The sequence below is a fragment of the Poecile atricapillus genome, chromosome 18, assembly GCF_030490865.1.
Source record: "Poecile atricapillus isolate bPoeAtr1 chromosome 18, bPoeAtr1.hap1, whole genome shotgun sequence".
Taxonomy (NCBI): Eukaryota; Metazoa; Chordata; class Aves; order Passeriformes; family Paridae; genus Poecile; species Poecile atricapillus.
In genome coordinates this window covers 4,915,480-4,942,138 of record NC_081266.1, presented here as the reverse complement: position 1 = coordinate 4,942,138, position 26,659 = coordinate 4,915,480, and the positions used below count along the sequence as shown (strand labels likewise).

Here is a 26,659-nt window from a genome sequence, read left to right as displayed (position 1 = left end):
TGGGGCTGTGGGGCCAAGGGCAGCGGCAGATGGGTGGCTGGGCTGGAGGGCGAGGTGGATGGAGCTAGAGGGGCATTAACTGCGGCCAGAATTTGCCCCCCAAGCTGACAGGGCCAGAGGAGATGCCGGGACTTTGGGGGCTGAGCTCCTGGTGCCAGCAGCCAGAGCCCCGGGCTGTGTGACATCAGGGATGGGGACAGGCTGAGGGATGGCTGCCCTCTGCTGCCCGCAGGGGAATGGGAAATGTGCCCTGTCCCAGGGAAAATCCACACACTCAGGAGAAAACCTGGCTGAAAATACCGCTGACCACACCCCTCTGTGTTTTCTGCTTATAGAGTTTGGTTTTTTTCCTAAGGGAAAGTTTTTCCTAGGTAGGAAAAGCTGCTTTCTCAGTTACTTCTGGAGTGATAAAACTGCTGGCCTTTAGGTGACATTTTTCAGATTTTTCTCTCATAACTCCAACTATCCTCTTGTGTAGAAGCAAGATAAATTAAAAAGGTGAATGTGTAGTTCAAAGTCTCTCCCGCACTCAATGTGGATTACTCCATCCACATTTTGACAAAAAATGATTACAGCCCCCATTTTATTCTTTTGGAACAATTTTACTGTATCTTTCAGAAAGAATAAACAAGAGATGAACACTGAATACATATGCTGTGACTTCACTGGCTGCAGGAGGAGAAAAGCAATAAGAGCAATAAGAAAGTCAGATAAATTGATAGGAAGAATATCAGACCAAGCTCTGAAGGAGGGCAGGATATGAATATCTTCAGTATTCTGCATTGAACGGGTAGTCCTTGTGAGTTTTGCCCCTGCAGGGAATAGAAAACTTCATTTTAGTCATAATTTTCCTTTCTAGTTTTGCTTCAAGAAGCCACTAAGCTCTGTAATTGAAGGATGGGTTCATTCCAGATTAGTTTTCCTCTATTGTATGTGTTTTTGTACATTTGGAACATCCCAATTACTTCATCATTCAGGCTCTTGACATTCTAGGCAGTATTTAGATGCAAAACCTCTGTGTATATAATATTCATAACTGATGGGTTTGGAGAAAAATACTGAGTGCTACCACTTACATGCTCATTGTATAGACTCTCCAGTTTCTATTAAAGCTGAAAATAGTTGCCATCTCCTCTTCAGTCAATTTGAAGTCAAACACCTAAAAAGAGAAAACCGCCTCTTTGAACAAACCAGAGTCTGTAAGCAAAATCCTCAAGTCTGCAAGGGAAGGCAGCTGGTTAGAAAACATGACTGCTTCATGAAAAAGGCATCTCTCTGTTTCACCAAGAATGCATTGGCAGAGGGAAGAGAAAAATTCATCACAAGTTTCAGTAACACATGCCAGCTGTTGCAGGACACTTGGCAGGCTCTTGCATCTGTCACTTGTGAGAGATGCATCTTTCTGTCCTATTCCAAAGGCACATCTAGAAGATTTCCAAATTTCATTTAATCTATCTAGACTTTTTGAAATCCCACTGACCAGTTGCAGTCAAAGACCACCGAATTAGAAAAGACCACTGAATAGAGCAACATGGTTTGTGAACACCACAACTGTTTTCTTAACACTGCTTGCTCTACATAAGCCTTTCATGGTGTGTTGCTGCACTCAAGTGCCAGTGAAAAACCATCTGGTAATTCATCTCAAGTCTGCAGAATACAAGACACTGTGTAAAGTGACTGCTAGAATTATCAGCATACTGAAAAAAGGCTTGGTTCATTCCTGCTCTCCAACTGTAACCTTAAGTTTGGCCCTTAGTAGAGTGTGTAAACAGACAAAAAGCCTGGTGTTCTTGCCTGTGCAGGAGCTGGGAAGAATGATAAAGGATTTTTTCCCTTGCTGTGCAGGGAGAAGCCCAGCCATCCCTGAGGGGCAGCAGCTCAATCCCAATCCCTCACCTGCAAGTTCTCCACAATGCGCTGTGGGGTGACAGATTTGGGAATCACAATCACATTTCTCTGGATCTGGAAGCGAAGGAGAACCTGCAAGAACAGACAACTGAATCATTCTTCTTGCCCTGGAGGAAGCAGAGACTGTTCCAATAGATGTTATCCCTCTTTCCAAGCATTCCTGTCCCTGCAGCCCTGGCTGCCCTGCCTGAAGAGCAAAGAGGGAAGTGGTGGAGCCTCCTGTGAAAGGCCTCCTTTCCCATTCAGTTTTGGGCCAGTCAAGGCTTCCTGCTCACCCAGACTTCTATCAAGATTTCATTCTCTGCAGGAGGACTTCAGATGAAGACTGAAACATTCCAGCATTTGAGGACAGGTCAAGAAAATGTTTCATGATGGCAGTCAGAGCACACTTGAGAGTGTGCATTGCAGGCCATGCAGAAAACAGGCCCTGCACTGCTGCCTCTCACCAGAGCTGACTGGGAACAAAGAGCCAGCCTGTCCTCCACACTGTCACTGGCTGTCCTGTGTCACAGGAAGGGGTACCACAGCCTGGCATCCATGTACCTGGGCTGTGGATTTGTTGTGCTTGGCTGCAATTTCCTTGATCTTGGGGTCATCCAGAAGGGAAGGATCCTCTGGTTTAGCCCTACACAGAGGAGAGACAACAGCAGAAATCTGTTTTGACATCAATGGCTAATAGTACACCGACTGTCTCAGTGCTCCAAGCATTATCCATGCCAGCTTCCTCACAAATTACAAAGCAATCTTACCATGGTCTGTCTGGAGAGCCAAGGGGGCTGTAGGCTGTCACAGAAATCCCTTGGGATTGGCAGTAGTTCACCAGCTTCTCCTGGGTAAGGTATGGATTGCATTCAATCTGCCAGCAGAAGGGTAGAGATGGGTAGAATGCAGCTGTAACTCACTGCAGGGATTATCTCCCAGTGCACTTCAAGGCTGGAATTTGTCCTCACGTGCCAGTCTTAGCAAAGCATCTTTCAGCCGTAGTTTTCTACAGCACCTGCTTCTACAGTGAGACTCCTTGTACCTCTGGGTCTTTGCTCTGGGGGAAAAGCATTCCACAAGGCTCACCTCGGGGTTCTTTGGCATGTTCTGAGGTCCTTCTCAGATTTCTAAGCAGTAGCTTAGCAAATATTGAAAACCCCAATGCCTCACATATTCAGCAGTAAAGTGGAGTGGGATGAGAAGAACGTGCTGCATCTGCTCTGTTCTCCCCCCCCATCTGTTCCAGACATAAAATCTCCCTTTCTCATCAATTGGTGCTCCTTTCTCATGTGCTATAGTTTTGGACAAAGATGCTTTTTTTTTTTTTCCTTTCAGCATGCTCTTTTTTTGTAACTACATGCAGAGGAAGGACTGGCAGGCTCTGGAGACTGAGGGAATTTAGTACTCTTGGTGAATATGCATGAAGTACTGAATTCAGAACTGTAAGAGATGTCTGAGTCTGTCCAAGGGCCCTTGAAGGGATAAACTTCTGCAGCACCTGCATGCAAAGGGGCAGTGGCTGCTGTATGCAAAGACTAGGTGATTTATTTTTAAAATATGTGTGTATAAAAATACCTTATTTCCTATTTTACATAAATCAGAGTAGATACCAGGAAGCCACCAGTGTGTCAGTAAATGCTCTACTCCTGTATAAAAGTTAAAACTGACCTCCCTTTCCAACTGGGTGACTGAATTGTGGATTCCTGCATGAGATAAAACACATCTTGTGTGAACAATCATCTGCTATTAATAACAGATTGATGCCATTACTAATAACAGAACAAGTATTTTAGAGTTCTTGTGGTAATTTGTGTACCACAACTTCATTCCCTATCAGGACACAGATCTACAACACCTTTGTGTGTACTCAGAAATAATCACAGGGCGTAACTGTCCTGTGTCTGCTTTGTTCTTCCTTTTTGCATCTCCTCATGCAGCTGTAATTGGATCTTTATAATCCCACAAAGCCAGTCCCCTGCAGTCACTTTGCAGCTCACCTGGACATTTGCAGGCTTGTGCTTCAGTCCTGGCTTGTTCAAGATTCTTTCAATCTGCTCATGGTTGAAGTTGGAGACACCAATGGCTTTTACCAGACCAGCATCCACCAGCTCTTCCATGGCCTGGCAGAAAGAGGAGCACAGTCAGCATCAGTATACAAGACAGGCCCTGGAAGAATTATTCCTTCATTTGTGTGGCTTCATTTCCCTTCATGGGCAAGGAAAAACAAATGTTTGGAGCTGCAAAGATTGTCTCCTGAGGAAAAGTGCACTCTGGTGTATTTATGCCGTGTCTTCCATCTCACCCAAACCCAAGGGCTCCTTTCTTGAGATGGCAGAAATTCAGTTATTTTCACATGGAAAATAAGGATAATCAATGATGTGTTCTTAAGCCAGCATGATCACAACCTAATTTATTTCAGCAGAGTGTATTTGAGCACTTTCAGAACAGAATGAGGACAGTTCTGTTTCTGGTATGGCCAGGCAGTCTGGCTTGCAGCTTCACTAAAGATTATCAGCTTGACTGAACATGTATGTTTTGAAAAGCTATTTTGTATATGGTGCAATAAATACATAAGAACTTTGTGGCTGCTGAAGGTAATGAAAGCATGGAAAAGACTGCCAGCAACAGAAAGCATGACTTTCCCACTGTGGCTGAACTTACCTCCCATGTATCTAGAAAATCTGTGTTGCTTGGAATAGCCATGCCTTTGTCATCTGCAGGAAACAGCTCCTCTCCTGCCTGTCAGTGAAAAAAAAAAAAAAAAATTATATAAACACTCTTTTTATTGGCAAGGTAATACCAAGACAACTGAAGACCATGATGGCTTTAGCTACTAGTACAGAAAATACTAATATTTGTTTACATTGTTCCTGGCAATTTTGCCAGTAATCATTCCTAGTAGGAATGATCTGGAATCAGATATTAGGTGTATGTCCTGGATCCAGCAATGTGATGACTCACTAGAACATGTACAGATAAACAAGTTACACTTGTGGAACAAACAAGCTTCCTGTACTCCTCTATTATTCCTTTAAGGCCAAATTAGGGTTTTTTTTTGTTTTTTTTGAAGGACTTGTTGAAAGTTCCAGGAACATTTAAGTCAGGTTTAGGCTGAGCCACATCTGCTGAAGAAGATATTATGTGAACACAGAGGTGTCCTGTGAGGGGAGCCTCAGTTTAAGTTGGAGGCAAATCAGAACACCCCAGATGTACAAACTCAGAAATAAACCTCCACATCCAATGTGAAGATGTCAGAGTATTATGACACTTTTACTCAAGCTCTTTGTTCACATAAAACTAACCATGACAGCTTTGCAAGTGTGACAGCTGACAAGCTTGAAAGCCACAGGTATAGGATGGAGGTCTTAACCTGTCTGCAGCAGAAAGGAAAAGCCAAGACTAGACACAGACTGAGACATCAGCTCCTTTGAAGTACATGAAGGATGAGATGTATCTCATGTACTTCTGACATGGATGTCAGAAAGTCTCACCTTTTGAAATCCAGGGTCTGTGGAACAACTTTAAGACTCCTACAGCAGAGCTCAGCTCAATCTGTAGTGTGTTAAGGACTCAGTGATTAAAGAAGGAAATGGAAGACAGAAACATGCTCTTGTTCTGTGCTTCTGTAACACACAGAGGAAAGAATTTCTGTCAGGCAGCAAAGTACAGCCTTCCTTCCCTCAAAGCAGGAAAGGATGATTTAGGCCAAAGTTAAGCAGCACGAGTCAATCTTGCAGCCAGGGGCCTGAGCTTAGTGCTGGCTCTGCCTGCCCGTTATCAGGAGGGCAGAGGACGCTGTGCAGGCAGCGCTGTTGGGGCAGAGATCAGGGGCAGAGCGGGATGGGCAGCACTGGGGCAGTGCTGGCACAACAGGCACGGGCTCTTTCTGGAGCAGCAGTGGTGCTGCAAGTGCTCCTGGCACTTCTGAGGAGCTCTCCCAGGAGAGAAAACCAAGGGCACTGCTGTTACTGTACCTTGAACCCCAGAGGCCAGTGCATGAGGTAGAGATCCAGGTAATCCAATTTCAGGTCAGCAAGAGTCTTCAGGCAGGCTCCCTTCACCAGAGGCTTCTCATGAAAAGTGGACCACAGCTAGAGAGAAAAACACGGAAGATTGTGACCTCCTGAGTTCAAGCTCTTTCCTGAAGAAGGAAAAAAAAAGCTAGCACACTTTCTGGGGCTACTTCTGCTTAACACATAATTTGAACAGTCCCATGAAAATGAAGAATGTAGAACACATCTTAGATAATGCTCTACAAAATAGAGAGACAAAAAGAAGTTTTTACCAGTATGGGTCTGAACTATTCTCCTAATAATTTCACACTATAGCACACAGCCTTTCCTCACAGCTCTGAATTTCCTTCTATGCATATGTTGTCACAAATTCCCCTGCATCCTAGGTCACCTTACCTTGCTGACAATGAAGAGGTCTTCTCTTTTCACAACACCTTCCTTGATTTTCTGCTGGATCCCTTCCCCAATTTCATTCTCATTCTGGTACACGTAGGCACAGTCGAAGTGGCGGTACCCGGCATCGATGGCAGCCATCACCGCAGCTTTTACTTGCCCAGCTGCAGACTGGAAAAAGAAGCTTAAGATCCCAAAGCATACAGATTTCCTACTTATCTAACAACTAAATAAACACATACAGTGGGGTTTTAAGTAGAGTTTTTCCATGCTGTGCTCTTAAAGCTCTCTTCATCTTACGAATGTAGGCTGCTGGGTTTGAATCCAGCCTCCAGGTATTTATCCATTGCCCCAGTCCCAAGCTGGCTCAGCCAACAGCCAGGTAGAGCAGAGCCCTCAACACTGCCAGAGATGGACCAGGGGGAACCAAATTTTGTGCCAGGGAGCTCTGCAGTGCCTCTTGCTCCACACTTCTCGCTTCCCAGTGCTGTGTCTGAGAAACAAATGGCCCAGCTAGAAGAATTTTAGTTCTCATGGGGAGGGCAGTGGTCTACACCTTACTCATCCACATCTCTTTGGAGTGTTACACTGTGCTCATGTTAGAGCACATCCCACCTGTAATTTGAGCTTTATATCAGCTGCTTCCTTCAGAGACAGAGGAGGTGTGCAGTTCCATGTGTATTTACACCCTGAAAGGGCGTGTAAGAGCCGTGCACAAAGAAATGTTGGCATCTCTTGTCCACACAAATCCAGCAATGTTTGTTTCTAGGCATTGTATAGATCAGCGGTTTTGTAGTCATCGTAACAACGGTGCAAACCTCTTTGTCAGAACTTGCTCGAAACGCATGAATTGTCTTCTGAAGCCATACCTCGTTAGCAGACGGCTCCCGGGGAACTTGCTACTGCCTGTTCCTCAGCAGGGATGTGCTGCAGGGCAGGGGCATGGGAAGGGACAGGGACAGCAGGGGCTGGCTGGGATCCGCGCATCCCTGGCGGCTGCGGCAGGGACGGAGAGCGAAAGCGGCTTCCAAAGCATCGCCGGGGCTCTGTTCGCATCCCGGGACCGAGCCGAGCTGTCCCGGCTCCCTGCCCACCCCCGAGCGCTCCGGACCCTTCCGGAGGAGATGGCACGGAGCCAGCCCGCTGTCCCCCTTACCTTCCATGTGCCCAGCCCCACGGCGGGCATCCCGGCCCCGCTGGAGAGCTGCAGGCAGGTGGCCATGGCTCCAGCCGGGAGTGTTTCCCCGGAGCGTTCAGCCCTCCCAGAAAGGCAGCGCCGCGCCCCGGGACCCGCCCGGGACCCGCCCGGGCACAGCCACAGCCCCGTGGCCCTGGGGACACCGGGCTGGGCTCGCTGCTTCTCCCCCTGTCGCCCTGAGAATCAGACCTTTCGATATTGTTTTCATAATTTCTAGCCGCCTTCCCAGGAAAATAACTATAAACATAAATGTTTATACAGTCCATTAAAGATTTGCCTTTTGATAGACATCTCTCACGGCCAGTGTGGTTGGGAAGGTGTTAACCTGACTATCCAATCCCTGGTCGTGGTCAAAAACCTATAAATACGGAAAGAACAAAATAAACTTCCTTCTTCTTTCATCACACTTGGAGCTGCGTCTGTGTGAATCACTTTGTGTCATCCCCCCAGCTGCAATGTGGGCTCTGGGTTCCCTCCTCATCTCTCTGGGACGGGAGAGGAAAAGTGACCTCCTTTGAAGGGGTAAATTAGAAAGCAGTTATTTTAAAGAAAAAAATTATTTTTAGTGTTGGGAGATGCTTCTTTTAGTATTTTTTTGAAAGCTGCTGAAGAATAATAGGTGTTATGTTGAAGTTTTGCTGGATGCTTGTGGTTGGAGAATTTATTCAGGTGTCAGCATCAGTTGGCAACATAATAATGCATTTTTCTCTGTGTGCTTTCTCTTTGTAGCTCTTTTCTTGCCCTGCTTACCTGAGGGTAGACAATAGTTTGTATCTGTAATTCTGTTTTTTGTCAGCACCATCAGCCATCCCCAGCAGGATGTGATGTTTTGGTTAACATCACAAAATAGTTATGTAACGTATTGTTTGCCTTTTACTTTTTTTTCCCTGCTGGATTCCTCCTCTGTGTATCTGCTCTGAGCATGCTCAGACTCTTGGGGTTTGGCTTGAGGGACAGTGAAATCAGTGGAAAGATTGTGATATTAGGAGTACAGTATTAAAGCCAAGCATGAGAGGCCTGCTGCCATCCCAGTTTGGGGGTTTTTCCCCAATGGTTTCTTGACTGAGAGATGTCTCTGTCTTTTAGAAAGGATTTTGAGCAGAAGGTTTGCATTTGCTGTAATGTATCTGAGGTCCATTTGGTCACAACCAAAAGCACAAGTTTTGTTCATACCTCATTTGAGAACAAAATCTTTTTAATCACTTACAAAGGCCAAGTTCTGTTTGCATCTGTCATGGGGTAAGGGAAGACCAGACAAGGTGACAGTGCTAAACTGGATTCACCAAGTGCATCAGTGAAGGAAAAGCCTGACAGAGAGGATGTGACATGCACTGAAGGAGTATTGGTATGAGCTCTGGATGATAAAGCAACAGGAGAACCATACCTGGAAATATTCACAATGTGTATTAGTGTGTGCCCCTCCTAAAGTACTGCAGTGGGTCAGTGTGGCCTCACCTGGGGGAAAAAAGAGCACTCAACTCTGACCTGTCAGGCTCTGGGCGGTGGCTCAGCACTAACACAAGCTCTTACACCTCGTGTCCTCATCATTTTGGGTATCTGCATGGGTGTAGTCATGTTCCCTCACAGTCTGTTTTACTGAGGGCTTGTAAAGCTGGATCGATCAGCACAGCATGGCAGCCAGAGCAGTCCACACTTTCACCACAGAGCTCTCCAGCACTTCCAGTTACACTCCTGGCACTTTCACATGCTATGTACCAAGACTCCTCCCACAGCTCTTGTCTGCACCAACTGGTCAGTCATGGTTCATTATATCCAGTTATTTTAACTCCTAATCACAGCAACCTCTTGATGCTCCTGTGACATTCAGTCTCTCAGCCTTTCTGCCATCTGTCAAGAACCTTTCATCCATGCACTCACACCCACAACCCAATTCCCATTGCAATTGTACAATGCAAGCAGCTCAAGCTTGTCTAAGTGTATTTACCCGCTGCATACTGAGTTAAACAGTAGTACAGCATGAGCACTAAGTCAGTCAGCATTGGGCCCTAATGCTAGTAACCTTCACAAATGCTGGTTTTTGTTAGTCCTCAAGGAAGTCTCTTGACCATTCAGCTACTCAAGACACAGCTCAACCTTCACATGCATTCCTCAGAGCTCACAGCTCGGTCTGGTGTGGGAGTTACGGATCAGAATGCAGCAGATGTTCTGCCAGCCCCAGGCACACGTGGACACACGGACACCCGAGCTGCCACACTGTCACAGCACCTCCCAGCCATCCCAGCACTGCCCAGCCAGGCTCACCTGCACCTCCACCAGGAGGGAGATGATGGGACACTTGTGGCTGGGTTCTTTCCCCCCTTGGACTGAGTTTGATGACAGAGAGGCAGTTTTCTCTTCAGACCTGGTTGTTTATTCTTCTCTAATCTATATTACATATATACAAGGCACAAGGAGCTGCATGCACTAAGATAGAAAGGTGCAAAATGGCCAACAAAGAACTTCTTCAAGGTTTTTTTATATGTCCATTTACCCAATTAACAAATGCCAAGTTAATTATTTTTCTTAGTGACCCAATGACCCAACACCTGTGAGCTGCACTGCGGCATTTTCTATCCAATCACTCATTACTACCCAAAAACCTCTGGAAGAAGAAAGGAAGAAAAGACAACACCCTAAATCCTCCATCTTGTCTTTTGTTTTCTAACTAGTTTAAACCTTTAACTTTTTTACCTAGTGACATAAGAAAACTCTCTTACACACTCACACTCCTGGTTTCTCTATTTAACAGTTGTTTCCATGGTGTGATATGAAATTCAGTGTTTTCTTGGATGTCAGAGCCAGGTATCAGAGATAAGGGAACACTCTCTGTGCCTCTGACTCCAACAGGAGAGGCTTTGGCAAGGGAAGCCTTTACTCATTCACATGGTTACAGTGAGCAGAGACCTGTCCCAGTGAATCAGCACATCCTGAAAAGAATACAATATAATATTATATAATATACTCCAGTGTCAGGCCCTGGGCAGCAGCTCAGTATTAACATATTCTAGTTCCACCATCCACTCTCTGTGCTGTACCAGCCACTTGCTGAACACTGCTTATCTCCCCTCTCCCCCCGGTCTCTGGTACTCTGGGCTTTCAATAGCCAGATACCAGCACTGGCTACCAACCAAATCCGTCCACAGGGATACCCAGGCAGAGTTTTCAGCAGGTCAGGTGTTGGTCTCCTGTTGCTTGTTGAGCACAAGATCTCAATGCTCTTGTGACATCATTTAAAATTGAACAGGGATGATTATTTCCACTTACATTTTATATCTGATTTTATCCAATTTTATGAATTATTTTCCAATTACATTGTTCATGCAAGTTTCTTGGTTTGTTAATTTTAGCATTAGAATAGAACTTCCAAACCAGCAGTAATCCAAATATTTTTATTTTGGTCAAGAATGAAATTGAACATCAATCTCTTTCCAGTTTCAGCCTGTTAAAAAAAGTGACTGAAATAAGGCCCAGTATGAGTTGGTATTCATCTGGACACTTCTCTCACTTATTTTTCTTTGAAAGAAGAAAGCTTTGGGCTGTACTCTAGAAGTTAATTTTGTCATTTACCTTCAGGAAGTGATTATGTGATTATTCAGGATGCATTTTTCTCCTGCACTTATATATCCTTAACCCTGCAGCCTTAAATGGTGCTGATGTAAGACAGCAGATAAAATCAGTTGCTAATTCCCTCTTCTGTTTTCCCCTTTGCTATTTCAGCCATGCAGAAACATTCATGTCATGAGAATTATCACAGCCCACATTTTGTTCTTCAGAACAATTGTACAATTTCCTTCCATCAAAGAAAAAAACCCAAAGTCACTGAACACAATAACCTTGCCTTTGCTGGCAAGAAGGATACAGTGTGTAAGCTACATAGTGCACAGTTTGAGGCAATGGTAGAAACTCATTAGACCCTGGAGGCCTGAGAAAGGGCAGGAAAAAATCCATCTTCAGTATTCTGCATTGAAAGGGTATGCCTTGTGATTTTTGCACCTGGAGGAAATCAAAGAGGAAAGATTACTCAAGGCTAAAATAATTAACTTAAGAGATTTGATAATATAGAAACAGCCTACAGGACCAAGTTCCAGCCTTTCTGTTACTCAGGCATTGAACAGTGGTGGGACCAAGTAGAGAGTTAACTCTTTTTAGATACAGAGTTAAAATTCACACAGAGACAGCAGCACTTTCTGTGGCCTTGCAGCCAAGACTTCCTGTTTTGGCTTCCAAGGTGCATATTTGCAAGCAGCTGTGCTTTGTACTGCACAACAGATGGTTATCCATCCTCACAACCACCTGTGTAAGGGCTGACATCAATTTCTAATACCCTACAGAAAAAAATTACCCAAAATTTAAAACAGCCTAATGCTCATTTATCCCATATGGACACAGCCAAAGTTATCAACTAAAACCCTCATGTTGAATTCCAGGCATATAAAGTTTCCTGGAGAATGGATTTACAATGAATACACAGCACAACTTACCCTTGCCTTTCAGTCAATAAAGTGGAAGTATAACAACAGATGCTTTGTCCCCCAAATTTTATCAGATTTCAAAATATACCTAATTTGAACAGCTATAGCAGTCCCTGTGAGATCAGAATAAAGATCATTGAAAATGTAAGAGTTTGAAGGACACAAACTGCCACTTACGTGACCATTTCACAGATTCTCCAGTTTCTGTTTAAGCTAAGAAGAGTTGCCATCTCCTCTTTAGTCAGTTCAAAGTCAAACACCTAAAAAGAGAAAACCAGCTGGACTTCTTTAAACAAATCAAATCAGAAGCAAGATTCACAAGATGAAAAAACAACTTCATATCAGAAAGGATGCTGATTACAAGATAGATTCATGAAACATGGAAAGGAAAAGGAATATCATTGGATTTTCCACTCTACTGGCAGAGGGAAGAAATAGAAGGAGGCACCACATAAAGTGCCTGATAAGGTTATCAGAATAGTGTTTGCAAGAGCTCTGTCTGTTCTTCACTGCAGTTTTCCCTGTAGCCCTGCCTTCCAGACAGACAGAAAGAGTCCAGTCCTCTTCTGCAGGAGGCCATGGCAAGGGTGATAAAGGATCACTGCCCAGCCATCCCTGAGGGGCAGCAGCTCAATCCCGATCCCTCACCTGCAAGTTCTCCACAATGCGCTGTGGGGTGACAGATTTGGGAATCACAATCACATTTCTCTGGATCTGGAAGCGAAGGAGAACCTGCAAGAACAGACAGCTGAATCCTTCTTCCTGTTCCAACAGCTGTTTTCCCTAAGCTATAGGCACTTGTGCAAGCTGCATTTCAAATCATCCCTGTCCCTGCAGTCCAGGTTGCAGTGCCTGGAGAGCAAAGAGGAGAGTGGGGGAAGCCCCCATGGAAGGTCTTCTTTCCATTCTGGTTTTGGGCCAGTCAATTCCTTTTGTTTGCATCTGGGATTTTAGCAGTCTATGCAAGGTTTACATTCTCTGCAAGAGGACTTGAGAGGGGAAGTGACATCTGAAGATGAGTCAAGAATATTTTCTTGACTGATGGCCAGAGTTAGTAGTAGCTTGTCTTGTAGGACACAGAATGGACAGCCTGCATTGCTTGTTAACAAGAGAAAAAAGCAGGATTGCTCACAGGTAACACCACAGTGGCTGTGCCCTCTCTTCAGACAGAGTTTCCTAAATTGCTTTGTTAGAGGAAGGGGTATCCACTGTCTGACACCTACTCACCTGTGCTGGGGTTTTGTTGTGCTTGGCTGCAATCTCCTTGATCTTGGGGTCATCCAGAAGAGAAGGTGCATCTGGTTTAGAACTAGACAAAACAGGGGGAGAAAAGGATGAAACAACAAAGAATCACTTCAGAAAAATTCCATCTAGCCCCATTAATTAAAAAAAAACAAAAAAAAAAGGAAAATATATATACACCTGCACCATTACTCAATTAGTCTGAATGCTTCAGACTTAAATCACACAAACCCACGTGGAAATTACCCATCAGGACGTCCAAGGGGACAGTAGGCTGTCACAGTGATCCCTTTGGAGTGGCAGTAGTCAATCAGCTTCTCCTGGGACAGGTATGGATGACACTCAATCTGCCAACACAGAAGCAGAGAGTGAGAGCTGTAAAACTACTGTAGTTTTCCCTTGCTCCAGAGATTTTTCTGAATCCTAATTTTCTAATTAGACATTGCCTTCACCCAACCCTGCAGTTGACCTATGTGACAATACAAGACTATAATTCTGTAGGGCACCAACTTTTATACTGAGTCTTAACGTGCTTTTTGGATTTTTTTTTCTGAGAAGCTTTGTAGGAGTCAATCATTATGTCAGAACAATTGCCCACATCTGGGTTCTTCATGCCTCTAGAGAGAATGGCTCCTAGTAAAATACTCCAAAGTTAGCGGTTCAACAAGGTGAGAAAAAAAGGAAATATTCTGGTTCTGTTTGTATGAAGAAATATCCAGAGAGAGGGATTTAAACTACATGCTGTATCTACTTTGTTCTCTCTTTTTCCACCTCCTCATTCAACTGTAATCAGAACTTTATAATCCCTGAGAAGTATTTCCCTGCAGTCACTTTGCAGCTTACTTGATTATTTGCAGGCTTGTGCTTCAGTCCTGGCTTGTTCAAGATTCTTTCAATCTGCTCACGGTTAAAATTGGAGATTCCAATGGCTTTTACCAGACCAGCATCCACCAGCTCTTCCATGGCCTGGCAGAAAGAGGAGCACAGTCAGCATGCAGTGGGTAAGAAGTGACTGAACACATTCTTCCTGACATGCTCTGTTCTTCTTCATGGGGAGCACATTTTTAAAAGCTGCCGTGTGCTTCTGCAAATTCTTTCCAGCTAACTAGGAATGAAAATGGATCAACACAGATGAACATTCTGCAACTGCTGAAGGCAACACCACTGCTGAGGACAGAAGATGTGACTCTCCTGCACAGGATGAACTCACCTCCCATGTCTGTAGAATATCTGTGTTGCTGGGGATGGCCATGCCTTTGTCATCTACAGGGAACAGATCCTCTCCTGCCTGTCAGTGAGAGAGAAATTGCTTGAAAATCTCTTGATGAGTCCACTTGAGTGCTCACAACCACAGCACCTTAAACTTCTAGTGCAAGAGCGCTAATTCTTGTCTACATTCAGTCATTCCTTCCTGAGAAGTGGAAGGAATTTAAGGCATTTTTGCCAGTGACCACTCCCCGTAGGAACAGGTTTTTCTGCTGGACCCCTGGAAGTGATGGCTCACCCAAACACCTACAGGGAAACAAAGCAGTCAGAGCTGCAGCCTCCAGCCTCACATGTGCTCCCTTCAGGTGCTGTTCTTCAGTTTCCACTTAGCAAGAACTGCTTTGTCCTTTTTCCAGGGGGGGCATCAACACTTTGGTCTACACAACACCAGATCTACTGAAAAGAGGTTTTGTGTGCACTGCCAGCTCTTCCATGAGAATGCTCAGTGTAAAGCCACCAACACAAGGAAAGTTAGAAGAGCCTTTGTGTACAAGTTATGAAAAAATGCCAAGACTGAACTGTGTTTAGCAGCTGTTTGCTGCTGTCACCATGAGACAGTTTCATTTTCATGCCTCTGTTAATATAAAATTAAAATAAAGCACAACAAAAAGATGAGCATCTCAAAAGCAACAGATAGAATGGGGAGGGATCAGACTGCAAGAGGATAGAAAGGCTGTGACTAGAAATATTCAAACTGAGACATCAACTCCTTCACTGACCTTGGGGGGCATAAACTCTCTAAAAGAAATTTCACCTTTTTAATTCCTGTCTCAGTGGAACAATGCTAAGGCTCCTACAAGCAAGGTCAGCTCAATCTGTACTGAACTAAGGACTTGGTGATTGAAATGGAAACCAGATAGGCTTTCTTTTGCTCTCTGATTCTGTAGCACACAAAGGAAAATGGCAGAAAAGCAGCAAAAAGCAACCCTCCTTCCCACAAGGGGTGAATTTGAGATGAATACACACTGGATTTGCAACAGAAAAGTAAAGCAGCCTGTCTCTTATGCTTGGAGCTGGGAGAGCTGCCTCTAGTTTCTCTAGTTTTCAGGCCATCATTCCCAGGATCAAACAATTGCCCCTAGGGCAGAGACCAAGAGCCCGAGTCACATGGCCAGGGTCAAGCTGAGCACCAGAGCAGTGCTGGCACAGATAACAGGCATGGAATTGTCAGCCAGAACAATTGCTGGGCTGTTAAACCAGCCACAAGAAACAAAGGTACGGGCATTGCTGCTACCGTACCTTGAAGCCAAAAGGCCAGTGGACAAGGTAGAGATCCAGGTAATCCAGCTTCAGGTCTGCAAGAGTCTTCTGGCAGGCTCCCTTCACCAGAGGCTTCTCATGGAAGGTGCACCACAGCTGGGGACACAAAGCAGGGCTTTCTCAGACTTGTCAGACTGAGAATTGCTGTGTTAAAGCTCTGGGGTGCTCTCCCGCACAGGAATGCTGTTCTTTGGAATGGGATGGAACGGGGCCAGCACAGTGCTCTTCGCACACACTGAGCTCTCGCCTGTGCGGCAGCGCAGGAAGCAAGAAAATACCAGCAATTAACTCATTCACATTACAAACTTCTCCAGTGTTACGGCATTTAATGATGTTAAATGTCAGCTGTTCCTACTGTAAAAACACCACCGATAAAACCAGTATGTCCATAATCCACGGCCATCTGATCCATACCTTGCTGACCACGAAGAGGTCCTCTCGCTTCACAGCACCTTCCTTGATTTTCTGCTGGATCCCTTCCCCAACTTCCTTCTCATTCTGGTACACGTAGGCACAGTCGAAGTGGCGGTACCCGGCATCGATGGCAGCCATCACCGCAGCTGCCACCTTACCTGGGGGGGACTAAAGGGACAAAGGGCAGGGCAGGTCTCGGTGAGGGATTCTCAGGCGCTCCCCCGTCCCGCAGCGCGGTGCCCGCCTCACCTTCCATGTTCCCAGCCCCATGAGGGGCGCGCTGGCGGCGGTCCCGAGCCTCACGTACCCCGCCATGCCCGCCATCAGCACCCCCCCGCCCGCGGCCAATCACCGTCCCTCACTCTCGCGCGAGCCCGTCGCGCTGATCAATCAGCGTCCTCCGTCCCGGCGCGAGCCCGCCGCGCCGACCAATCAGCATCCCCCGTCCCGGCGCGAGCCCGTCCTGCTGACCAATCAGCGTCCTCCGTCCCGGCGCGAGCCCGCCGCGCTGACCAATCAGCAGTGGAGCCCGCGGCCAGTGGGGACCGCCGCCGGCCGTGGGGGCGGTTCGTGTGTGAGGGAGGCCGGGCGCGCTCCCGGCTTTCCCCCGGGAGAAGGGTGAAGTTCCCTGTGGAAAGATAAGGGCTGGGCTCAGGTGTGTCCCGGTCCGGCTGGAATTCCTGCAGGGATCAGCTCCCGCAGCACCCTGCGCCTGTACCTCGGGTTGTCTGTGCGTGTCTCGCTTGTGCCATGTCCCCCGGTGTTTTGAACCCCTCTCGGTTCCCTGAGAGACACAAACGTGGGACAAACAGTTTCGCTTTGGGGTGAGTTTGCGAGCAATTTCGGAAATTATCAGGACAAATCACTTCATTTAAAATGCTAAGGGAAAGCGTGTTTTAGTGTGTTTTCAAAACAACCGAGTTTTCAGCGAGTATCACAATGATCACCTTGTCCCTCTGCCTTCAGGGAGGTGCAAACCGTATTTCAGAAGGAAATACGTACGAGTGTAACAATAAATGATAGGTGGCCTTTTAATTTCACATTAGAAACTGACTTTGCAATTTTGGAGAGGCAAAATATGCTGTACGGATGAGGTGTTGAAAGTGCAATGAAAAAGAAATTAATTTATCAACAGGATCCTTCGAGTGCTCAATAACAGCCTGTTAGGGCTGCTTGGGAGGCTTTGCTGTTTGCTGGTACTTGGGGAATTCATTCAGGTACAAAGAGAAATCTGAAACATGTACAATGGTGCTTTTTTCTCCCACAGAGGATGTCTCTCCCACAGAGGATGCCCAAGATTGTTCTGCTTCATTTAACTGGAGACAGACAAGACAATTAGTTTTCCCTTTAATCTTCCTCCAGTTTTCTGTCAGTGCTGTCAGCTGTCCCCTGCAGGATGTGGTATTGCAGTTTAATCACATAAGAGAGCAGGGGGCTGAGAAATGCAGTTTCTCCTTCCTCTCCCTTTCTTCTGTGAACTCATGTTCTCCTTTGAAGGTTGCTGCCTGCTTTTCCCCATGAGAGACACCTTGGTCTTTTGAGAGAAGGTTTTGGGCAGAAGGTTTGGTGTTTTGCTTTGTTGGTGTGAGGCCTTGCCCAGACCATATCAATTCTTGTTTCTGTCCTGAAGGTGTGGCAGGACCTTTGAGAAAAGTGTATTTATTGGAACAGGTTTATGTTGCTAAATGGTGTGCATTGATTCAACTTCCAGATGCTTGTTAAGGCAGGAGTAAAACAGGGGAGTAGAGATTTAATCTGATTTTAAGACATTGGCCTCTTTCTTGCACTGAGTTCAGATCAAGCCAGGAGCATCCTCTGAGGTCCCACCAATATCTCTGTGTCTTCTCAAGAGGTTTTTTTTATTTTTTTATTTAATAAGACTTTAGCTTCTGATAGTTCTTGTATTTTCCTGTTAAAAACAGGGCTGTGCCCAGGGCTTGGGGGCTGTGGCCAGTGAGGAGGGGACAAGGTGGGTGCTGAGGGATGGCAGGGGAAAATGCTGAGTGTCCCAGGCAGGACCTGTGTCCCCACAGTGCAGGTGGCTGCAACCCACCCCTCTGTGCATCTCTGGGTGGGAGGGCCTTGGGTTTTTCCTACAACAGACAGAAAACTTCCCCTCAAACAGATTTTTGCATTTTAAAGTTAATTTTATTTAAAATGCGTGACACCTCTGATGAAATTGTGGACCTGTGGTGTGTGCTTGTCAACATCTGGTTTCTGCTGATGCACGACTGTAGACAGCCACTGAATAGTGGTGCTGTAGAAAATACTCTTTCCTTCTTCCAAAAAAAACAAATTTCATGGGATAAACATCCCATGTCTTCACTGGCAGCACCAGGGCAGATGACACCAGAGGTCTAGTATTTATCACCTTCAGTATTCTGCATTGAAAGGGTATTCCTTGAGATTTTTGGACCTGAAAGAAATGAAAGTGAGAATGTTATTTTCACACATGATCCAAATGTGATGTAGAGATAATGCTGTGTGCATGGAGGAGCCACCAAGGGAAGACCTGCATCATGCAGTCACAGCAAGAACAGGTGGAGATACATATTCTCCTTTCTCTGATACAGACTGAGATGAGTTGAACATCCAGTACCCATTTTTTGTCATTCAAGTTACAGGGAGATTCCTGAAAACTAAGAACTAAAAATGAGAATGCAATTTGGTTTAATTTTTGTTTTATTTTTAAAGTGAAAATATCAAGCCTTCTCCTGAAAATGTTATTATTTTGGAACAAACCAGTTGGAGTTTGAGTTGGCATGATTTTTAAATAAATTGAATTTCATGTTAGAAGCTGTGACACAAAATTCCATGTACAGAATACTCAGAATTAAAGATTTAGAAGAAAACAAGCAGCATCACTTACACATTCATTGCACAGACCCTCCAGTTTCTGTTGAAGGTCAGAATAGTTGCCATCTCCTCTTTAGTCAGTTCAAAGTCAAACACCTAAACAGAGATACAAGTGGAAATCACTTCTTTGAACAAACTTAAGAGAAATATAAGAGCAGCTCCACACTGGAGAATCCATTTTCACACATGGACCACTGAATTATGAGCAACAACTTGTTTTATGGATGTAAGGGATTATTTTATGACCATTGCTAATTCTTAGATGAGATGTTTCTGGCATGTTCCTGTGTGGGGATTCCAAGCAAGCTGTGCCTGCTCATCCATCCACAAGCCATGGAACAGGGAATAATATGATGTAAGGATTGCTGATTAAACTCTCCAAAAGTAGGCCTGGGTTAACACAGAGTAAAGTGTAGTTAAGCATAAAGAAGAAGTCCAGTCCTCTTGCTGCAGGAGGCCATGGCAAGGGTGATAAAGGATCAGTGCCCAGCCATCCCTGAGGGGCAGCAGCTCAATCCCGATCCCTCACCTGCAAGTTCTCCACAATGCGCTGTGGGGTGACAGATTTGGGAATCACAATCACATTTCTCTGGACCTGGAAGCGAAGGAGAACCTGCAAGAACAGACAACTGAATCTTCCCTCCTGTTCCAACAGCTGTTTTCCCTAAGCTATAGGCACTTGTGCAAGCTGCATTTCAAATCATCCCTGTCCCTGCAGTCCAGGTTGCAGTGCCTGGAGAGCAAAGAGGAGAGTGGGGGAAGCCCCCATGGAAGGTCTTCTTTCTATTCTGGTTTTGGGCCAGTCAATTCCTTTTGTTTGCATCTGGGATTTTAGCAGTCTACGCAAGGTTTACATTCTCTGCAAGAGGACTTGAGAGGGGAAGTGACATCTGAAGGTGGTCTAGAATCTCTTTGATGGCCAAAGAGTTAAAGGTGTGTCCTGGAGGTAATAGAATAAAAAAATCTGCATTGTTAGGGAAAAATCAGAGAAGTGCCACAGTTCATGGGGAAGGGATAGAGGTTCTACCTGTTTTGGAGCTCTGCTTTCCTGCATTGGGAAGGAGTGCCCACCTGTGCTGGGGTTTTGTTGTGCTTGGCTGCAATCTCTTTGATCTTGGGGTCATCCAGAAGGGAAGGATCCTCAGGCTTAGCCCTACACAGAGAAAACAAACCAGTGGCAAGAAACCTCTGCAGAAAGATTCAGCACAACAACAGAGATCTGTATTTAAATAAGAAATGAGTGGTGTGTGTGCAGTCTCAGTGCTTCAGTCATAACCCCCACCAGCTCCCTGGCAGATTGCAAAACAAATTTACCATGGTCTGTCAGGAGAGCCAAGAGGGCTGTATGCAGTCACAGCCAGCCCTTTGGACTGACAATACTTGATCAGCTTCTCCTGGGTGAGATATGGATGAGATTCAATCTGCCAACACAAAAAACAAACAGTCTGACAGTGCCAGAACTGCTGCAATATTGTGCTCCAGAAATTTTCTCCTAATCCAATTAGAGCATGATTTTTTCCCTGATTTGAGAATGGCCTCCATGATAATACCATGGCAATAATGATACAAAGGGTTTACACAGTTTTTGCTGGGGGGTCTTTCACAAAACTCTGGTTTCTTTATTATTCCAGAAAGACTGTTTTCAGGAAAACTCTCACTTAAACAGTGGTTGAGCAAGGTGATAAAAAAAAAAAAAGAAAAAAGAAGTATCTAAGTGCTGTACTCTGAAATATCCATAGAGAGGAATTTAAAGTACATGCTGTGTCTGCTTTGTTTTTCCTTTTCCTCATGCAGCTGTAATTGGATCTTTATAATCCCACAAAGCCAGTCCCCTGCAGTCACTTTGCAGCTCACCTGGACATTTGCAGGCTTGTGCTTCAGTCCTGGCTTGTTCAAGATTCTTCCAATCTGCTCATGGTTGAAGTTGGAGACACCAATGGCTTTTACCAGACCAGCATCCACCAGCTCTTCCATGGCCTAAAACAACAAAATCATCATCCAGTGTGCAAGGCAGCTCATGATGATTTTCTTCCTAATGTGACTTGTTTCCCACCACAAGCAGCACAAAAGAGCTGTTTAGTGTTGCAAAGTTCTCTGAGAGAAAAGCAGATGCTGGCACATTAATGCCATTTCACCCAAGCCCAAATTCTCATTCCCTGAGTGTGTAGAAATTCACACTGAGTTGCATGAGGAGAAGAATGATGACACTCAGTAATCCACCATTGTGCAAGCAGTGGAGGGCTGTCCCACACATTATAGGCCAGATTTCAACCTAAAATGTCTTTATTTCTGTGAAATTTGTTTGAGCAACTCAAGAAAGGCACAAGAACTGTGGTGAAAACAATTTGTTATTAAAACAAGTTGTTATTGTTCCGCAGTGAGATTTTTCTAGCTTCAGTGTGGTGGCCACTGGAAGTGCTTGTGCAGCTCCAGTCAAGTAAGACACTCAGAGAATAGGAATAACCAGGGAAGGATTAAGCATGCCCATTATGAAAAGCTATTTTGTACTGCCTTATTAAGTTTAAATTTAAGTTTGTAATTTTGTTTAATAAGGCAGTAAATTTAAGTTTAATAAGGCAGTTTGTACTGCCTTATTAAATTGGTTCCTTCCAACTAATTTTGTGTGAACAAGACAACAGTTCTGTGACTGCTGAAGGTAATGCAAGCATGGAAAAGACTGATGAGGATAGAGGATATTCCTCTTCTGCTCTGGCTGAACTTACCTCCCATGTCTGTAGAAGGTCGCTGTTGCTGGGTATGGCCATGCCTTTGTCATCTTTGGGAAATAATTCCTCTCCAGCCTGTCAGAGAGAGAGAGAGAAAAGGCTTGAAATAATCTCTGCTGTGGCAGTAGCTGTGTAAAATCACCCAACAGGGATGTAAGGAGCTAAAGCAAATACTGCATTAAAAAACCCAACAAAACAACAAGCAATTCTCTCCATAACTCAATTAGTTCTTTGGTTACTTCTTATTCTTAGTTCTTGAATTTTTGTCAACTATTATGCCAATAAAGACAGGTGTTTCTGCTGGACCCTTTGAAGTGATGATCCACAGAGTGCATGCAGGGAGGTGGTTAACTTATAGAACAATATTCTGGAGTCCTACATGAGTTCACTTCAAGTAGTGTTCAAGTAACAGTTTCTTTAGTTGTTGTTAAAAAGGGTATACGGAGGATTGACTTGGGAACACAGACCTTCATACTGGAGTGCATCTGCTGACAGATGTCCCATGGGGATGCTCATTGTTGAAATTGCTGTATTAGAAAAATTAGAACAGCCTCTAACTGGACAGTATGGCCGAAGTATTTTGAATTACTGGAATTATCTAAATGCCACAATATTGTGCAGTTTCACTTGACAACTTTGTCCACATAAAGCTAACTAGAACAATATTGAAGGAATGGAATTGAGCTCAAAAGCATAAAGTAGAATAAAGAATTTGATAGGCATCATCTTTTTGAGATCCAAAGTCTGTGAAACAACATTAAGGCTCCTACAGGCAAGGTCAGCTCAATCTGTACTGTATGAAGGATTTGGAGAATAAAGAAAGAAATGGGAAACAGAAGTGTTTACTTGCACCATGTGATTCTGTAAGCTGCAGAGGAAAGAATTTCTGTCAGGCAGCAAACTGCACCCCTCTATCCCAGGGGCTTTTCCTTCAGAAGAGCACACTTTGGGTTTGTGAAGGAAAGGGAAAGAAAAACAGCTATTGCTTGCAGCCAGGGGCCTGAGCTTAGTGCTGGCTCTGCCTGCCCGTTATCAGGAGGGCAGAGGACGCTGTGCAGGCAGCGCTGTTGGGGCAGAGATCAGGGGCAGAGTGGGATGGGCAGCACTGGGCAGTGCTGGCACAACAGGCACGGGCTCTTTCTGGAGCAGCAGTGGTGCTGCAAGTGCTCCTGGCACTTCTGAGGAGCTCTCCCAGGAATGAGACCTGCTGTTACTGTGTACCTTGAAGCCAAAAGGCCAGTGCATGAGGTAGAGATCCAGGTAATCCAGTTTCAGGTCAGCAAGAGTCTTCAGGCAGGCTTTCTTCACCAGAGGCTTCTCATGAAAGGTGCACCACAGCTGGAGACAAAAGCAGGGCAGACTGTGACCTCCTGGTTAAAGCTCTGGGGTGCTCTCCTGCGCAGCACAGAAATGCTCCCTGTTCTTTGGAATGAGATGTGGCATGAGGCCAGCCTAGTGCTCTTCAGATGTGGCAAGATCTGGGCTGGGCCTGGCCTGTGACCCTGGGGGCAGTGTGTGCCACTGTCAGGTTCACCCATCATTTGTGCTACCCCCTTTGCCCCAGGGTGTGCCCTGGCAGTAGGGGGCTCCCAGAGGCAGTGGTGTATCTGTTCTTCCTGAGCACGCATGTAGCAGGCAAAGCCAAGGAAATATAACACAAACCATAAAGAGTGGTTGCCCCCAACCTTTACTTAGGTAAGAAGTAACTCCAGATTCCAGCTAAATAGCCTGATTTTTGTAATAAGAAAGAAAGCCCACTATCCCCACCTTCCTTGGGACATGTGCTGAGTGTCCCAAGGTGCTCTGAAAGACAGCTCCCATGGCAGGGACACTTCTTTGGCAATGCCCTGAGCCAACTGCTGGAACAAGCACCAGGTAGTGACAGGCCTGTGTGCTCTGCTGTGCTTTAGCAGTCAGCAGGCTGTCATTAGCAAGCTGCTTCTGCCTCTATCAGTCCTTTACACTGAGTGGTCTCTGACCTCTGCATCACTTGTTTCTACCTTGCTCGGGGCTATCTGGTCCACTCTGCCTTTTCCTGCTTCTCTTCTTTTGCACTGATCAGTCCGTCCCCCGGGAGTGCTGGGTCACCACAGCAGGGTGCAGACACGGTGTGTCCTTCCTAACTCTCCCTACAGAAAGGGGTGAAGCTGTAACCTTGTATCAGCAGTGACCTGAATGCTGCTATGATTTGCTTTATCCTATAACGTAAAGTTTGTCTCTATTTTTTACCTTCCTGCTACCTTCCTATTTTATTTCTAATAAAAATACTTTATGCAAAGCATTCCCCCAGCTGTGCTCCAGGCTGCAGGATCATTTGATCCTTACCTTGCTGACAACAAAGAGGTCTTCCCTTTTCACAGCTCCTTCTTTGATTTTCTGCTGGATCCCTTCCCCAATTTCATTCTCATTCTCGTACACGTAGGCACAGTCGAAGTGGCGGTACCCGGCATCGATGGCAGCCATCACCACAGCTTTTACTTGCCCAGCTGCAGACTGGAAAAAAATGCATAAATATTAAGAATCAGTGCTTGTCAAAGATCTGTATTCTAGGGAATAAATAAAACCAGGAAAACTGTGTTAGGGAAAGCAATCCCTCCCCCCAGTCCAGGTTGGTGGGGTTTTTTCCTTTACAAGAACACCGTTTCTTGCAGTGGTAAACATGGACTCCAGGGCTGGAAATCAACCTCCAGCCATTTACCTGTAGCTCCACTCCAACTCATGCTCAGCCCAACAGCCAGGCAGAGCAGAGCCCCAGGACAGCTGTCCAAAGCTGGACCAGGAGCAGTGAAATTTTGTGCTGGGGAGCTCTGCAGTACAGGTGCTTTACTCTGTAGCTCTTACCTTCCAGGTGCCCAGCCCCACGAGAGGCATCTTGGCACCGGTGTTCAGCTGCACGTAGGTGGCCATGATCCTGCACTCCCTCCTGGCTGCCTCAGCACAGCTGCCTCTTGCCTGTCTGGTTTAACAGTGCTCACTGGCCAGGGCTGGGACAATGCTGCTGTGTCACTGGTGCTTTGGGCCCTCCCACATCCAGCAAACAAGGCTGTGACTTTTCCTCTTGTGCACTCGGCTCACAAAGGTTAATGGGAAAGCTGAAATCAATTAAAGATTGACGAGGTGATTGTTGGAGTCTGAGACACAGAGTGTGTGCCCTTATCTCTGTTGCTTAGCTCTGAGTTAGATAAAGCTAAAAGTGTGTGTAGATTAGAGAGTTTTCTTAAGTCACTGGGTGAAAAAATTAGTTTAGAGTTTAAACTAGTTTAGAGAGCAGAAAACAAGATGGAGGATTTAGGGTGTTGTCTCTTTTCCTTCTTCTTCATTTTCTTCTTCTAAAAGTTTTTGGGTAATAGTAACTGATTGGATAAAAAATGCTGCAGTGCAGCACACAGGTGATGGGTCATTAGGTCATTAAGAAAAATAATATATGTGTCTATTGCTAATTAGATAAGAATAAATATGAGGATAAAAAAGCTGCACAGTTCAAGGCCATTTTGTGCAATCAGAGCCCAAAGTGTGCCAGGTTGGAGTGATTTGAACTTGTGTAGAAAGTCTGGAAAGATCAGCATCCTAATAAACACGAGAAACAAGATCCCGATGAGCTTTGGAGTTTTCTTCCTCACCCAGAGAACTGAGATAAACAGAACTCCCCATGAGGGAATATTCTGAAGGAGCTTGGCCCAGAGGGGACTGAGAAATCCACATGAGAGAAGAAATAGAGCAGAATCAAAAAAACAGATTAAAAATTACAGTGATTACTCGGAGCTTGGCAGTGGTGTGCCCTGTAGACCTTTCCCTTATGAGAAGATAAGGGTTGAGGGCGGGTGTGTCCTGATCCTGCTGGTGTTTCTGCCAGGATCAACTCCTGCAGTGCCATCTCTCCTTGATGGAGCCTTGTCACCATGTGTGCTGATGAAGTGACACAGCTGGAGAAACCTCAGGGGGAGTTTGCAGGGGAGGAAGGAGCTCCTTTTCACCCTCCCCAAAGGTGTTGGTATCCCCTTCTCAGGCTGAAAGGTGAGGCACAGTGTAGGACAGGGAAATTCACACAGGGCATGTGTGCCAACTGTGAGAAGTAAAATTAAGTCCCTGTTTTTCCCCAATCTTAACAGAATCATCCCTCTGGTAAAATTCCAGAACTGCCCTTTCCTTCCTTTCCTTCCTTTCCTTCCTTTCCTTCCTTTCCTTCCTTTCCTTCCTTTCCTTCCTTTCCTTCCTTTCCTTCCTTTCCTTCCTTTCCTTCCTTTCCTTCCTTTCCTTCCTTTCCTTCCTTTCCTTCCTTTCCTTCCTTTCCTTCCTTTCCTTCCTTTCTTCTTTATTTTCTTCACCTTTTCTTGTCTTATCATTTTTTTATAATATAATTATTTCTATTCTATTCTATTTTTATATATTTATTTTTAATTATTTATTTTTAATTTATTATTATTATTGTTATTATTGTTATTATTGTTATTATTGTTATTATTGTTATTATTATTATTGTGGGCAGCAGGCATATCTTTGTGTCTTTTTTTTTAGCAGCCAATGCAGTAATAAAAGAGTTTCATAATGCAAAGACATATGAGTGTATAAGTGTGCTGTAGCTTCATGGTCATTGTGGATGCCATATATAATTACTGCCACAAACTAACACACCCTTTAGCACAAAACCAGAGCAGGATCCAGGGTGGATGGATGTGTTTTAATGTTTGCACACACGGGGGCAGAGTTAAACTTGTTTGTGGCCACTGCTTTTGCATTTCTTCAGTCTTAACTCAGCAGATTGAACTGGATATTGGATTCCTTAGATTTTGTAATAATGAGAAGTTGTAAGTCTCTCTTCCTCTGCCTCTTTTCCTAAAAAAGGATAAGAAGAAAAAAAATAAAGGTGGTTTACATTTGTAATAAATTAATAGACTTGAAAATTTTCTGGTAGGGACTCAAAAGATACAA

At 45.0% G+C, this 26,659-nt stretch overlaps 3 protein-coding genes across 7 annotated transcripts in view; 1 reads left to right on the top strand and 2 right to left on the bottom strand.

Annotated features, from left to right (window-relative positions):
• Positions 1 to 617: 617 nt before the first annotated feature.
• On the bottom strand, positions 618 to 24,750 carry LOC131586111 (aldo-keto reductase family 1 member B10-like). Of its 4 annotated transcripts, none has more exons than XM_058852862.1 (10): positions 24,572 to 24,750; positions 6,300 to 6,467; positions 5,865 to 5,981; positions 4,552 to 4,629; positions 3,888 to 4,010; positions 2,658 to 2,764; positions 2,452 to 2,533; positions 1,897 to 1,980; positions 1,077 to 1,159; positions 618 to 812 (listed from the first exon to the last, which is right to left on the bottom strand). In XM_058852862.1, exons 1-10 carry the CDS (start codon positions 24,635 to 24,637, stop codon positions 770 to 772), a joined length of 951 nt encoding a protein of 316 aa, XP_058708845.1. In that variant the 5' UTR covers positions 24,638 to 24,750; the 3' UTR covers positions 618 to 769. The 4 variants fall into 4 exon arrangements, with proteins under 4 accessions (XP_058708845.1, XP_058708847.1, XP_058708846.1 ...); XM_058852864.1 differs by lacking the exon at positions 24,572 to 24,750 and adding an exon at positions 7,453 to 7,633; XM_058852861.1 differs by lacking the exons at positions 618 to 812; positions 1,077 to 1,159; positions 1,897 to 1,980; ... (4 more) ...; positions 5,865 to 5,981; positions 6,300 to 6,467 and adding exons at positions 18,288 to 18,564; positions 19,018 to 19,100; positions 19,534 to 19,617; ... (4 more) ...; positions 22,952 to 23,068; positions 24,056 to 24,223 and having other exon boundaries at positions 24,572 to 24,749.
• On the bottom strand, positions 10,869 to 16,529 carry LOC131586108 (aldo-keto reductase family 1 member B1-like). Its single transcript, XM_058852857.1, has 10 exons — positions 16,398 to 16,529; positions 16,149 to 16,316; positions 15,714 to 15,830; positions 14,419 to 14,496; positions 14,052 to 14,174; positions 13,455 to 13,555; positions 13,194 to 13,275; positions 12,615 to 12,698; positions 12,144 to 12,226; positions 10,869 to 11,487 (listed from the first exon to the last, which is right to left on the bottom strand). The coding sequence occupies exons 1-10, from the start codon at positions 16,470 to 16,472 to the stop codon at positions 11,445 to 11,447; spliced, it is 954 nt and encodes a 317-aa protein (XP_058708840.1). The 5' UTR covers positions 16,473 to 16,529; the 3' UTR covers positions 10,869 to 11,444.
• The window catches only part of BPGM (bisphosphoglycerate mutase), a 34,408-nt gene continuing 24,583 nt past the window's right edge, over positions 16,835 to 26,659 (top strand). For both annotated transcript variants that reach the window (XM_058852868.1, XM_058852869.1), the window contains exon 1: positions 16,835 to 16,972. The gene's annotated coding sequence lies outside the window, so the exon portion shown is untranslated. The remainder of the gene's footprint in view (positions 16,973 to 26,659) is intronic.